Source organism: Helicoverpa armigera, chromosome 2 (genome assembly GCF_030705265.1).
Source record: "Helicoverpa armigera isolate CAAS_96S chromosome 2, ASM3070526v1, whole genome shotgun sequence".
Taxonomy (NCBI): domain Eukaryota; kingdom Metazoa; phylum Arthropoda; class Insecta; order Lepidoptera; family Noctuidae; genus Helicoverpa; species Helicoverpa armigera.
Window position 1 is genome coordinate 755534 of NC_087121.1, and position 13556 is coordinate 769089.

At 38.6% G+C, this 13556-nt stretch overlaps 2 protein-coding genes across 3 annotated transcripts; one reads left to right on the forward strand and one right to left on the reverse strand.

Annotated features, from left to right (window-relative positions):
* The first annotated feature begins 175 nt into the window (after positions 1-175).
* On the forward strand, positions 176-10082 carry LOC110378782 (cilia- and flagella-associated protein 52). The gene is made up of 16 exons (XM_021338186.3): positions 176-373; positions 607-869; positions 1054-1258; positions 1599-1734; positions 2080-2228; positions 2671-2816; positions 4733-4926; positions 5276-5424; positions 6894-7039; positions 7400-7551; positions 8093-8237; positions 8451-8543; positions 8891-9034; positions 9294-9449; positions 9615-9756; positions 9883-10082. Exons 1-16 carry the CDS (start codon positions 325-327, stop codon positions 9942-9944), a joined length of 2331 nt encoding a protein of 776 aa, XP_021193861.2. The 5' UTR covers positions 176-324; the 3' UTR covers positions 9945-10082.
* Positions 10083-10183: 101 nt separating this feature from the next.
* LOC110378783 (autophagy protein 12-like) lies at positions 10184-12901 on the reverse strand. Of its 2 annotated transcripts, XR_010277909.1 has the most exons (4): positions 12647-12901; positions 11996-12132; positions 11085-11636; positions 10184-10671 (listed from the first exon to the last, which is right to left on the reverse strand). XR_010277909.1 is itself a non-coding variant. In XM_021338187.3 (3 exons), exons 1-3 carry the CDS (start codon positions 12765-12767, stop codon positions 11514-11516), a joined length of 381 nt encoding a protein of 126 aa, XP_021193862.1. In that variant the 5' UTR covers positions 12768-12901; the 3' UTR covers positions 10184-11513. The 2 variants fall into 2 exon arrangements, 1 of the variants encoding a protein (XP_021193862.1); XM_021338187.3 differs by having other exon boundaries at positions 10184-11636.
* Positions 12902-13556: the final 655 nt, after the last annotated feature.

Here is a 13556-nt window from a genome sequence, read left to right on the forward strand (position 1 = left end):
TAGTGTTTTTGGTTTTTAAAAGACAAAAGGGCTCTATCATAATAAGTGCAAAAAATATCTCAATGACAATTAATTTCAGGTTGTTAATTTCTTATTCCATTATTTTCAAAAAGTACACACACATATTTTATGCTGTTACAACCTCTTTGAAACAAAGCTTTGTCATTATGTAACCATGACTGGTCCGTTTACATGTTGCTAAGCAACCATAACAAACATCAAGTCTTCTGCATTGATAATATTTTTTAATATTCTCTATTTTATTATACAAATATTAGGTAATTCATATATTAGACTAAAACATAAAAGACTGAAGTGAGCAACATGGGTGATGTGAAAAACTTGGAGTCTTATGCTATCATTGGATTTGATGGTAAGTTTTATTGCAATTCAACAGGTTCTTGTTTATAACCCTAACACTCAAGTGAGACCAAGCCACAATACACTGGCAACCTGATAAAATTTTAAATTGTACACATCATGAAAGTGGTAAAAATGGTTGCTAAGCTCATGCATTGTTACTCATAAATCACTTGAGCATGGGTCGCCAAGTTTGTCTGACTTTGTTTAAATCACGTTTATGAAACCTGTGCCCCCACCTTCCAGGATCCGCCATCAGAGGTCTAAAAGTTCACCCAGACAGTGAACATATTGTGTACCCAATGGGTAACAAAGTCTGCATCCAAGAGTGGAAGACCAAGAAAATGTTCTTCCTCAGCGGCCACACAAACAGCGTGTCGACAGTCGCGTTGTCTCCTAAAGGCACCTTCGTGGGTTCTGGACAAATAAACCACATTGGCTTCAAAGCTTCTGCTAAAGTATGGGATTTTAAGAAGAAGACGCTGCTTGGGAGTCATGAGTTGCATAAGGCAAGTGCAATATCTAATTCCTACATCATAAAACTATAGGCTTATGAAATGGCCCTTCTGATGCGGTATAGGTATTATTTTATTTAGTACCTGTGGAAGAGGCAACCATTATCAGTTCCTATGTATGAATTCATGTTGTTCTTCCATTATGCAACACTTTTTTTGTTTATTCTGCCGTCACCAGGTCCGCGTGGAAGCGCTAACATTCTCATCAGACGAGCGCTACATGATATCCTTAGGTGGTCGAGATGACGGCTGCGTGGTGCTCTGGGACTGCTTCGCAGGGTCAGCTACGGGCACCGCCGCGGCATCCAAGCTAACTACAGGAGATGCTATGACGCTAACTGCTCTCAATTTGAGAGTCAACTCCTTTGTTACTGGTGGAGATTGTGAGTATTACGCGGATTTGTGTGTATGCCATAATATTCACAACAACAAGTTGTGCGAACAAGTTCCGACGTCGACTATTCTCGGCACAACCTACCTAAACTGCGCGAACTATCTCAGACTTAGGCTTCTACAACATAACCTGATGTTCGAATTATTAGTAGGATGATCGAAGTAAATAAAATACTGTTTGGAAACCTACTTAGACTTAAAACTAGGAAACACTATCAGCCTTATTTGGATAAGAGATCTTTCGCCATCCCCTACTACATACCAGAGATACACCACGATATGATTCATTTAGCTCCATCTTATTTGCATTTTCTATCCACTATGTTCAAGCTAACCTCAGGGTGTGGAACATTCGCGCCGAGAGCAAGAATCTGGACGTGGTCGACGTGTCGCTCGGCAAACTCCGGCGCAGCGTGCGTTGTATAGCGGTTAGCAGGGACGATACATATGGATATGCAGGCACTACGTGAGTTGTTTCTCAATCCCTTTGGGACCATTACCAAGTGGAATATGTTCCGAATAATTATGGGATATAAACTTACCAGTGTCATCATCTCCCGGACCTTTTCCCAACTATGTTGGGGTCGGCTTCCGGTCTCACCGGATGCAGCTGGGTACCAGTGTTTTACAAGGAGGGACTGCTCTATCTGACCTCCTCAACCCAGTTACCCGGGCAATCCAATATCCGTTAACTTAGGAGTGTAAAGAATAGAAAAAAATCTGGTGCAATTTGCCTATATGTACATCTCCTACAAGATCCAAATTGCATTATCATGTTTAACTGGCCCCATTATTTTTCTTTATCTTCCAGGACCGGTGACATGATAAAGTTCTCAATCAACTACCCGTCCGATCCCACTGCTTCGGTCGCTATGTGCAAGCCTGCGCTGATCGGCTGCCTCGCCAAGTGCGGCCCATGGAAGAAGGGCAAAAGACCTGAATCTCTCTGCTATAGTCAAGGTTTGTGATATTACGAAGGTTTTACTAGATATTATGAAGGTTTATTTAAGGTTTTTTTGTAGGTCCGTTGGTCACGAACTGTTCCGTTGGTCGCGGTGACTACGGGGACCCAGGTTCAACACCTAAGTCAGACAGCTTTGTGTGTTTTTGTGTACTTCTTTATTTACTTTGCTTATGTACTCACCCATTTATTCCCCTTATGTTCTACCCCCGTAGATAGGTATTGTACCTACTCATCCATCTTCACCTGAATGTATGTAAATTTTCAATAATATCGAATAAATACCCACAACCTTTTTTATGGGGTGGATTCGGCCCTGCTTGTTGGGTGATTAAAACTGCAGCTATCTCGATAAGAAGGTCCTCCAAGTAATATTGCTCATGAATCAAATTATCCATAAGTTAAACAGCATTATGCAACGCCAAAGTTTTTTTTTTTCAGGAATTGAATCAATACTTATAATGGATGACGGATGTCTTATTGTGGGAGGTGGAGACGGCACTATAGATGTGCTGGACGAGATCAACTGGAAGGGATCGTTTCCCAAGGGCAAGATACTCGACCCTAACAAGCCTCATTTTAAAGCTGTAAGTAATTCAAGAAGCTGTAAGTCTTTAAGAAATATAAGGTGGTACTAAGTTGCCATTTATCCATTTTCATCATCTTTTTAAACGGTTTTATTTAGCTCACCCAGTTTGTTTTATTATTTATTCATTCTTTCTTGGGTCAAATTTAGTAATTCAAATTTCACCCTCTTCCTGTCAACCGATTAATCTGAAATTTTGTATACACCTTTAATTCCGATGACAATACAATATAGTAATATCAATAACATTGTAAATCCAATATGGCCGCCGGCACAAAATGGCGGATAACGTAGATTTTATCAATCCCATCAATATGGGTATCAATATGGGTATCAAATGAAAGGGCTCAACAAGCAGAATACAATATACTATAAAAAATTGAAATCCAAGATGGCGGCCGCTACAAAATGGCGGATAACGTAGGTTTTATCAATCCCATCAATATGGGTATCAAATGAAAGTTCTCAACCAGTAGAATACAATGTACTATATAAAATTAAAATCCAAGATGGCGGCCTCTACAAAATGGCGGATAACTTAGGTTTTATAAATCCCATCAACATGGGTATCAAATGAAAGGTATCAACAAGTAGAATACAATTTACTATGCAAAATTGAAATCTAAGATGGCGGATAACGTAGGTTTTATCAATCCCATCAATATGGGTATCAAATGAAAGGGCTCAACAAGCAGAATACAATATACTGTAAAAAAATGAAATCCAAGATGGCGGCCGCTACAAAATGGCGGATAACGTAGGTTTTATCAATCCCATCAATATGGGTATCAAATGAAAGTTCTCAACCAGTAGAATACAATGTACTATATAAAATTAAAATCCAAGATGGCGGCCTCTACAAAATGGCGGATAACTTAGGTTCATTTGATACCCATGTTGATGGGTCTCAACGAGTAGAATACAATTTACTATGCAAAATTGAAATCTAAGATGGCCGCCGCTACCAAATGGCTGATAACAATTTTTTATCAATCCCACCAATATGGGTATCAAATGAAAGGGCTTCACAAGTAGAAAACTGTCAGTAACTCCAGCGGGCCCAACAGGGCCAAGGCCTGCCTGGGCTGCGAGATTGTTCGAATGAGTTACCGCGGCCCTGGTACATAAAAGGCCTACGACGGAACAAAACGGTTCTTATTCAAGAGTCTGGCACTCCTCACCGCTGCTGACCCACAGCAGGAGAGGTCATGTGATGATTTTTGGGGTCGTTAAAAAAAAAAGTATCTGGAAGGGCTATGTATTGAGGAATTAGATTGTAATAAATTGTATAGAATGAATTAGATAGAATGAGGAATATTCGGTAGGCATTTTCATTAAATACTAAAAACTAGAAAATAAAAAATCGGTAAAAAAACTTTTAAGTTAAACGGTTTTATCTTATGTGCACTGAAAACTAGAAAATAAAAAAATAGTTACTTACCTGTCAACCTAAGTAGGTGGTCCCGATCATATTAGACTAAAATAAAAACGTGGGGCCCCTGTGAAATCCTATGGCAAAGCATATCTTTATACTTTGGTAGATCATGAGCTACGGCTGATTATTGATTGTCAAAATCTCCAGTTACGATTATAGTAAGTCGATGCAATCCACACCTATTATACCTCTAGAAGAGAGTACTACAGCAATAGTTAATGGGCCCCACGTTTTTATTTTAGTCTAATATGATCGGGACCACCTACTTAGGTTGACAGGTAAGTAACTATTTTTTTATTTTCTAGTTTTCAGTGCACATAAGATAAAACCGTTTAACTTAAAAGTTTTTTTTTAAACATTTGCATTACCACTGTCTGCCCATAATAGTTCATTTGCGGGATTTCTATTAATAACAATGGGAGACCGCTCAATCGTGAATTTGACGAGACATGTGAACACATCTAGTAACAATCAAATTTCAGCTAAAATCAACAAAGCTAGAGGGCAGTATAACCTCCTTGGAGCTGATGGAGTCGCCTACAATGCAAGGCAACAGACGGCTACTCCTGGCCGGTACTAGAAGCAGCGAGATATACGCCATTAACGTGGCCACATTCAACCCCACGCTGGTCGTCACCTGCCATCGATGTGCTATCAATGATATTGCGTTTCCAAGGTACGGTCAATTTAAAACTAGTTTCTAGGTGCAGTTCATTGTTATCGTCAGCAATTCTTCCACATTGCTGGGCGCCATAATATTCACGATGTTTCAATCAAGTGGAAGGTATCTGAATGTGAAATGATTAATGACTTACTCCTAAAATAAATCTGCGTTTGCAACCACTATCACCACTTCACACTACAGTAGGTAGCTAGTAAAACGACTGTTTACCTACTATGAATTTTCTCATACAATTTTCAAAGTAAGCAGTGCTTAGCAAAACAGACGGATGTATGTTGGTTAAAAATGACTTGAATTCATTTCGCCATTAGAAGTGAAAAAGTTGGGTACCTACATATTTCAGAGGTATGTCAGGAGTGTTCGCTACAGCCGGGGCGGGTGACGTCAGAGTGTGGTGTCTGGAGACCTGTCAGGAGTTGCTGCGGATCGTGGTGCCCAACTTTACGTGTTCCGCTGTCTTGTTCTCTGGCGATGGCAAGTCTATTGTATCAGGTAAGATGTCTTTGTAGTTTGTTGGGCTTTAAGATTTAAATACCCCATATATGAGATTTATATATAACTAGCTTTCCGCCCGCGGCTTCGCCCGCGTGGAATTCGGTTCACCCCTCCCGCTGTGGGTTAGCAGCGGTGAGGGAGTGTCAGACTCTTACTGACTAAAATCGTCGTGTTCCGTCGTAGGCCTTTTATATACCAGGGCCGCGGTACCTCTTTCGAACAACCCGCAGCCGCGGCTGGCCCTGGCGCTACTGGGCCCCACTGATTTCAAAACACGTTAAGACTAATTCGCGGCGAACCTTAACACCATCAACCTTATCGCCATCTATCGAGCTATCGGGAAGCTCGCGATTGAACAATGAGCTACAGGTTAAAGCGCGAGATATCATTGCACTTCTTACGTATCTTAAAAAAAAACAACGTCACCACGTTTTAAAAAGCTATCATTCCATTTCTTACGTATTTTAAAAACACATCGTTACCACGTTTTAAAAACACCCAGCGCCATCTATCGCATACCTCAAGAACTAAATAACTTAACTAATACTTATACCAATTAGTAATTCGTTGAATTATAGTTATTTCAGGATAAGTAGATGTAAAAAAAACAGTTAAGACGATAAAACAAATTGTACGTCATCCCTCGGGAATTCCTCATTTTCGAGGATTCATTATCGTATCATTTAGCTTCTAAATTTATATGTTCATATTCGTTTGCAATATATAAGTAGATGTAAAAAAAAAACAGTTTAGACGATTAAACAAATTGTACATCATCCCTCGGGAATTCCTCATTTTCGGGGATTCATTATCGTATCATTTAGCTTCTAAATTTACATGTTTATATTCGTTTGCAATATATTACCTTGTTTTAAACGACACACAGCGCCATCTACAATCCATCCATCAAGCAAACAATATTTTTGTTTTCCCTCGGGAATATCTATTTTTTCGGGATAAAAAGTACCCTATTATTTAATCCGGACTTTTAACTTTACGTCTGCAAAATTTCAAAGCAATCGGTTCAGTAGTTACGGCGTGAAAGCGGAACAAACAAACAAACAAACAAACAAACAAACAAACTCACTTTCCGATTTATAATATTAGTAAGGATATCTTCATCATATCAGGCAATTACCGCCCACTGCAGAACGTAGGCCACCCCCAAAGAACGCCAACCATCCTACAAAAGTATGGTATGGGGTTTGCAGAAGGCGTGTCTCCTCTAGAAACTTCAACAATTATATTAGAATATTTATCTCAAAATAAATCTTAGGTACTATAATTATTGTAATAACATGAACGTTCTCAGACGAGAAATACAACTTAATTATTTACAGCCTTGCTTATCCAGCGTAGTTTGTGTGATTTATCTTTCAATTGATTCAATTTGAATTTGTTACTCACTGTTTATTCTTCCATGAGCTACCTATACATAGTATGCTAGTAATTCTATGTTTTGTAAGCTTGGAACGACGGCAACATCCGTGCATTCACTCCGCTGACGGGGCGACTGATCTACTGCATCTTCAACACGCATAACAAGGGAACTTCTGCACTCGACATGACCACTGACGGTAGGACCCTGATCTCCGGCGGATGTGAGGGGCAGGTTGGCCTACCATTCATTTATTTTATAGCACATATTTACATTTTGAAATACTCAATACAAAAAATATTTAAGAATACCTACATGTAAAAAAATTGATGCCCACCGATATCGGGCACAGGATCCAAGGTACCGGTATTAGTGCCTTCCATTTTATTGTAATTTTAATTGGAAAACTATCCAAAAATGGTTTTCATGTGTCAATTTTCTTCACACCAAGATAGGAGATTAGACAGAGGAAGACACATTGAAAGATCTACGGATCAATTAAACAACATAAGGCCCGGTCCAAATAAAATTGTCCTTTTATTTATTTTACAAACAACATTCCGTATAATCTTCCCTATTAATTGACAACGTTAGGTCCGTGTGTGGGACATAAAGCCAGAACGCCAGACCTTGAAGAAAGTGCTGAAAGAACACAAGAGCCCCGTGTCCGCCATACAGGTGTCGCCGAACAACACTGAGGCAGTCAGCGCCGGCACTGATGGCTCCTGCATTATATGGGATTTGATGTAAGTCAGCTTAACTTGTATTGAGCATTTGAATATACATATAAGGTTGTACATACAAGATGATGATAATTTAACACAATGGGTACTATTAAATAGTCGGTAATTCCTTGTCCTAATCATTTAGTCAAATAACATAGTAACTGCTTCGTGGCTTGTCAAAATAAGTGAACAAAACTAGCACGGACTTTCAACCTGTAACTCCCACAAAGAAATAAGAATGGGCCTAGTTTATAGCCCTGAGGAACACCTAATGTAAATTAGTAGATAAGCATTATGTAGCATTAATTTTTTCGCAAGACGCGGATTAAAGTAGGTAATTCATCTATTTCGGTTTTACTTGCGGTTCAAACAATAATATCATACCTAAGGGTTTTTACGACGCTAGTACCTCATGATGAAGGTAATCCAAGGCTTTGGAGAGTTCAATTCGAGATTATTCTCGACAACCTAACAATTATAAAGGAGAGGCGTAGAATAGCTTAGTTCAGAGCGGCGGAGTTAGTAGACGAGAATGTATGTTTCATGTATTTTCAACCCCCAGTTCACTATCCCGTCGACAAGTGATGTACGCGAACACGCTGTTCATGTGTGTGTGCTTCGAGCCGCAAGGCTGTCAGCTGCTCACCGGCGGCTCCGATAGACGCGTGGCTTACTGGGAGACTGGCAGCGGTAATCTGGCTAGAGAAGTAAGATTCCCTTTCATGTGTTAATGATACAAAGAACATCTACAGATAGTTCATTTAATGAAGAAGTCACATAGTTGAAAAAAAAAATACAATTCTCTTACAATAAACTCCAGAGCATTCGATAATTTTCTGAGATCAGCACGTGAAAATGACCACTTGAATTTAAGGTTCTTTAGTTACAGTTACAAGGTAAACATTGATAATATGATTTAGCTGGAAGCGAGCAAAGTGGGTGCTGTCAATGGACTTCACATTACTCAGAACGGGGAACTCTTCGCTACGGGAGGCAACGATCAGATGGTTAAGGTGAGTGTATCTCCGCGTGCTTGTAAGCCATAGCTGGCGCATTGCAATCTTGCGATGGTTGTCTTGAAGTAAGATAAAGCTTTGAACATTCTTTCTCAGTCTCAAACCTTTTGTTTGATATAACCTGTTAGTCTCTGGACCCAAGCTTATATCACCAGTATAAAACAAAGTGGCTTTTTCTGTGTCTCAGCGTCCCTTTGTTCGTTTAAATCTTCAAAACTACGCAACCGACTTTCGTGCGGTTTTTAATAGATAGAGTGTTTAAAGGGGCAGGTTTGTATTATAATAGCACATATTCAATACTTAGTGCGTAAACAGTTGGTAAGCTACTTCCGTATAATTCCCAGTTGTGGAAGTACCAGGAAGGCATCTACACGCACATGGGTCTGGGGCACGCGGGCGCGGTGACGTGCACGCGCTTCAGCCCCGACGCGCGCTACATCGTCAGCGCCTGCGCCGCCGGCAGCATCATCGTGTGGCGCGTGCCCGAGGTACCAAGGCTTTGAGGCTATGACCTAATTTTATTTATCTCTTCACTACATAGTATAAAACCAAATCGCTTCTTCTGTCCCTATATCCCTGTGTCCCTTTGCTTTAATCTACAAAACTACGCAACGGATTTTGATGCGGTTTTTTAATGGACAGAGTGATTAAAGAGGAAGGTTTCCCGTGCGAAGACGGAGCGGGTTCCTAGTTAAAATAATGAAATTCTAAATATGAATATTCAAAGCCGTCTTCCTTTCAAAACAGCAATACATCCACAAAGAGACCACACCGCCTAAAAGCAAGCAGACATCGGCCAACTCCCAGAAGACGTTACAAGACGAGCTCCGACTACCTCTGGCGGAGAAGGCCTCGCACAAGGCCGCCGGAGACCGGCCCTATGTGCCCGCCGCACCTAATAAGGTAAGCTTACATGTTTTAACTAAGTACAAAAGTGAAGATGTGGCTGAAGCCAAACATGAAAAATATTGATTGCATTATTGCGATCAGCAGCTAATGCTTTTTGTTGGATTTTTAAAAATACAGGTAGACAAAATAGCAAAATTATGTTTTGATATCTGTCTCCAGACTGAAAAAATCGAAGCAATGGATACGACGCGCGGCAGCGTACACTCGTGCTGCCCGTGCGACGACACCGCTCGCACTGACAACAGCAAGAAGACCGATAAAACTAAACCTCCCACCGGAATCAAATGCTGTAGACCACCAGGTAAGGATGGAAAAACATCCGACTACTAGTACTTTTTATTAGAAAATAGGCCATATGAACCCAACCACAATAGAACACGTCAACTTGTTGTTTGATTAATTATATTTATATCCAATCCTTCCGTAGATAACCTACCAACGCGGACGACAAGCAAAGAGTATGTCAGTGGCAGTGGTGACAGAAAATAGGCCCAGATATTCGAGTGTTGTGCCTAAGCGATTGCGTAGCAGACTGCCTTCCCCTACTGTCCATGAATAGTAGTGGAAGCAATAAGATAAGATGTTACAATTGACCCTAAGTATTCATGACTCTCGAATTATATTTATTACGACATTTTTTTCATATAATAAACTTGTTTTGGAATATGTTTAGTTTTATTTTCCACACTGTTAACACCTGAAATAAATTAAGAAAAAAACAAAAACTATTAAAATGTCATTATAACTTTATTAAATACGCTTATACAATTAATATTTTATATAATATCACATTTAAAAATGCACACACAAGCATTCTCCCAGCAAGCATTTTTGACCAAGTCCTTGCCTTTTTTATTGACTTATTGTAAAGGAATGGTTTAGGTGTTATGATATTAGTTGCAAAATGTTATGTAAATGGAATAAACTTCTCCATCTTTTCTTCTCATTCTCAGTCTGATTGGATATAGCAGTGGTCAGAAAGTGTCAGTGTTGCCATATATTTTTATTCTAAATGTTGATGGGACCCAAAATATGATTACACGCAAAGTTTTATGTAAGAATTAATTTTGATTTCAAAATATATTTATATTCCAATCTATTTATGTATACAACACACTGTAATAACTTTTATTTCAGGTGGAAAATCTGGCAACTTCAGTAACAAATGAAATCAAAACTATTTTATAATAATATGAAAGAAAGAAAATAAATTTTACTAAGGCAGTTGTCCCACCAAAGACGAGAAAACGACTAACTATCGGCTATTTTCTCGCTCAAGAAACGTACAATAGATATACTTTCCGTGTGAATAAAAGAGATGCATATACAAATAGTTGATCGCTGACTGTTCACACTGCCGGCGAGCACTCGCTTCACTAGTTTGTCGCTGAGCGACAAGAGCTATGAAAGATAACACTCGCTCGGCGACACTCTAGAGAGCAACCAGTGGTCATTTCTCTACTGTGTGTATCTAGCGAGCGAGTGATGCGAGTACTCGCCCACCTCACTCGCACACTCGCTTATAGCCGAGCTACACAAATATCGGAACTACGCACTCGCTCCCCGCGTCTCGCTAACTCGTTTCTAGTTCTAGCTCTACTCGTTAATCGTTGCCGGTGAGACAAGTGCCTAACATGGCTGTTTTAAATTAGCCTGAGTGTTCACTATCAAAAATATATTTTTTGCCCAAATTCTGATAAATCTCCAAAAAACTTAACAGTTACAATGACTAGATATAAACTAAAGGAAAACATTTTGGGATAAAGCAACAAATTATAATAAAGAATTTAATACCTGCGTTCTGACTTTGTCATTTTTTCTTACAAGAAAGTACATACATATTTTGCCCCTTCTACATTAAATGATGTATTTCATATGTATTTCCATCAAACGTACCAGACTGCAGATAAAACAGAATGCATTTAAAATATCAATGTGAATGATTTCCCACAATGAACCTTATGTTATAGATAAATTCTTATTCAGTAAATTCAAGCCCTTACTTGTTAAAATTGTCTTTAAAGTTCATATAGCTTACTTTGGAACACAGTTGGCATTTCAGCCCCAAGCTTGACTTTTGCAGTAATGCAACACTAGTTTACCATCAGTTCCAAAACACTCGTAAAGGTTTTTCACTAACTGGTCTGGTGACGGTGCAAACGTCTGGTTCACGTATAGAAACTGAAAATATAAAGTACATATGTTATGTATTTATGCTATAACTACCTCTTTGGATAATAACAAAGCTTAATAAACTAGTAATGAGCTACATTAATTTTCCAATTAAAATAAATATTAACATTAGCTTTTATGATGGATTGCAGGTTAACATTAATAATGGAAATTGGAATTAGATCACCTCTATGTGTCTATGACCCTTTCCACTTATACTAAGCTATGTGGCGGTACAAATAAGATGTGCTAGGGAAATGGCTATTTCTGATATTCACAAGATATTCACTTGTTGACTTTGACTTCACTAAGCCACATACACTATTCAAAAAGATTTATTTCCGATAGATATTAAAATAAAATTATACCAGTTTCTCATCTGCTTCTAATTTAAGATATTTCTTGACAAACTCCATGATCCATCCAATGGGTTTCTCTGCATCCACAGCCCACTTTTTCTTTTTCATAATTGGAGCATTGCCTGTAGCTTTCAACAGGATGTCAACTGGAAATGGAGTTATAATCAAAGTAATATCCTGTTGTAAACTGGTGTGCAGATAAGCATGAAACTAAGATAACTATAATAAGTGGCATACAAGAAAGGTATATTGTCATTGAGATATTTTCTATTTAAATATTATTTAAATTATCTGAAATATTTACATTAATCATTGTAAAATTATATACACCTATTATCTAAAATTGTGAGGTCACAACATGTCAACAAGCCCACAGACAATGACTGTCATCTCAGACCACATCAGCAACTCACATTAGCTTTTACAGTATAGCTTAGGACAGAAATGCTGATGTTACCATAAAAACTGACACCAGAGTGATTAAATGAACAATAATAAAACTATGGATACAAATAAATCTGTGTTTACTGACAATTATCCAGCACTCCCCACATCATAAAAGGTAACTTATTATACATGTGTATGAAGAATAATATTATTTTTATAACATCAACAGTCATTAACAACGCTATTAAGAGAAGGGAATGTTAGGAATCTTACTTTTTACTTTGTCAGATTTTGATGCATCTCCATTCTCTTTCTGATCACCTTCAATTTTTAAGCTTTCTGTTGCATTTGATAGATCTGATTGAGCATCATCAGGCTGCTTTTCGTCACCCATTTATTTATCAGAGATTTCCGGTTCTTTAGCAAAGATTAATAGAAATAAACAATTGATTTTGTTGTTGCTTCTTTCGATTATAACCTGTTTTTTTTTATCCTGTTCCTTCCCACTCTTGTCAATTTTGAAGCACAGATTATTATATCACTGTCACTGTCAGCGGTGAACGTTTAGTTTCGAAATGTTGTATGAGAAGATAACGTTAAGATTGTAAATGTGGTCCGCATATAAGTTTATGTATGAATAGATATTTCGAACAGTTAATATATCTCACTTAATTGGACTTCGCACTTTACATCGGCCATTAGTTGCACTTCTGGGGCCATAATTTTGGCGCTACTGTAGCCTGTAGCGCTCTCCTACCACAGGCAGCGCACAGCAATATTTTGTAGGTTTTCTTTAAAAAAATAAATTATTATCCGTGTGTCCGGAGTGTCCCGAGAGATTTTGAAAGCAATTTAACCAGAATTTCTTAGATAATATTATGCCGTTTTGTCGTGAAAGTAACTCTGTCTGTCTGTCTTTTCTTCACGCCTAAACGTACAGACATAGTTTGGAGTTTGAGAAAAGACATAGGATAGTTTATATACAGCGCCATCGCGTATTGGTCAAACCAAAAATTGCCGAAAGTCACTATTCCACGCGAACGAAGTCCACAGTCAAGTCAAGTAAAAAAAATTTTACTTTTCTCGTAAAAATGCTACTTTTTGAGCTGCCTCAGGTTAATTGTTAAGCCCCCAGTACACATTGGCCAGTGTTGGGCTAATGTGTACTTGCCGCTTGTAAGTC

What these genes read in the sequence shown, in the direction of transcription:
- LOC110378782 (XM_021338186.3), top strand. Translation starts at nt 325, where the DNA reads ATGGGTGATGTGAAAAACTTGGAGTCTTATGCTATCATTGGATTTGAT. An exon ending in ACAAGCCTCATTTTAAAGCT is followed by an intron (nt 2,817 to 4,732) that starts GTAAGTAATTCA and finishes ATCAAATTTCAG; the next exon opens with CTAAAATCAACAAAGCTAGA. An exon ending in CCGGCGGATGTGAGGGGCAG is followed by an intron (nt 7,040 to 7,399) that starts GTTGGCCTACCA and finishes TGACAACGTTAG; the next exon opens with GTCCGTGTGTGGGACATAAA.
- LOC110378783 (XM_021338187.3), bottom strand. Translation starts at nt 12,767, where the DNA reads ATGGGTGACGAAAAGCAGCCTGATGATGCTCAATCAGATCTATCAAAT. An exon ending in AAAATCTGACAAAGTAAAAA is followed by an intron (nt 12,133 to 12,646) that starts GTAAGATTCCTA and finishes CTCCATTTCCAG; the next exon opens with TTGACATCCTGTTGAAAGCT. An exon ending in TAGAAGCAGATGAGAAACTG is followed by an intron (nt 11,637 to 11,995) that starts GTATAATTTTAT and finishes TTATATTTTCAG; the next exon opens with TTTCTATACGTGAACCAGAC.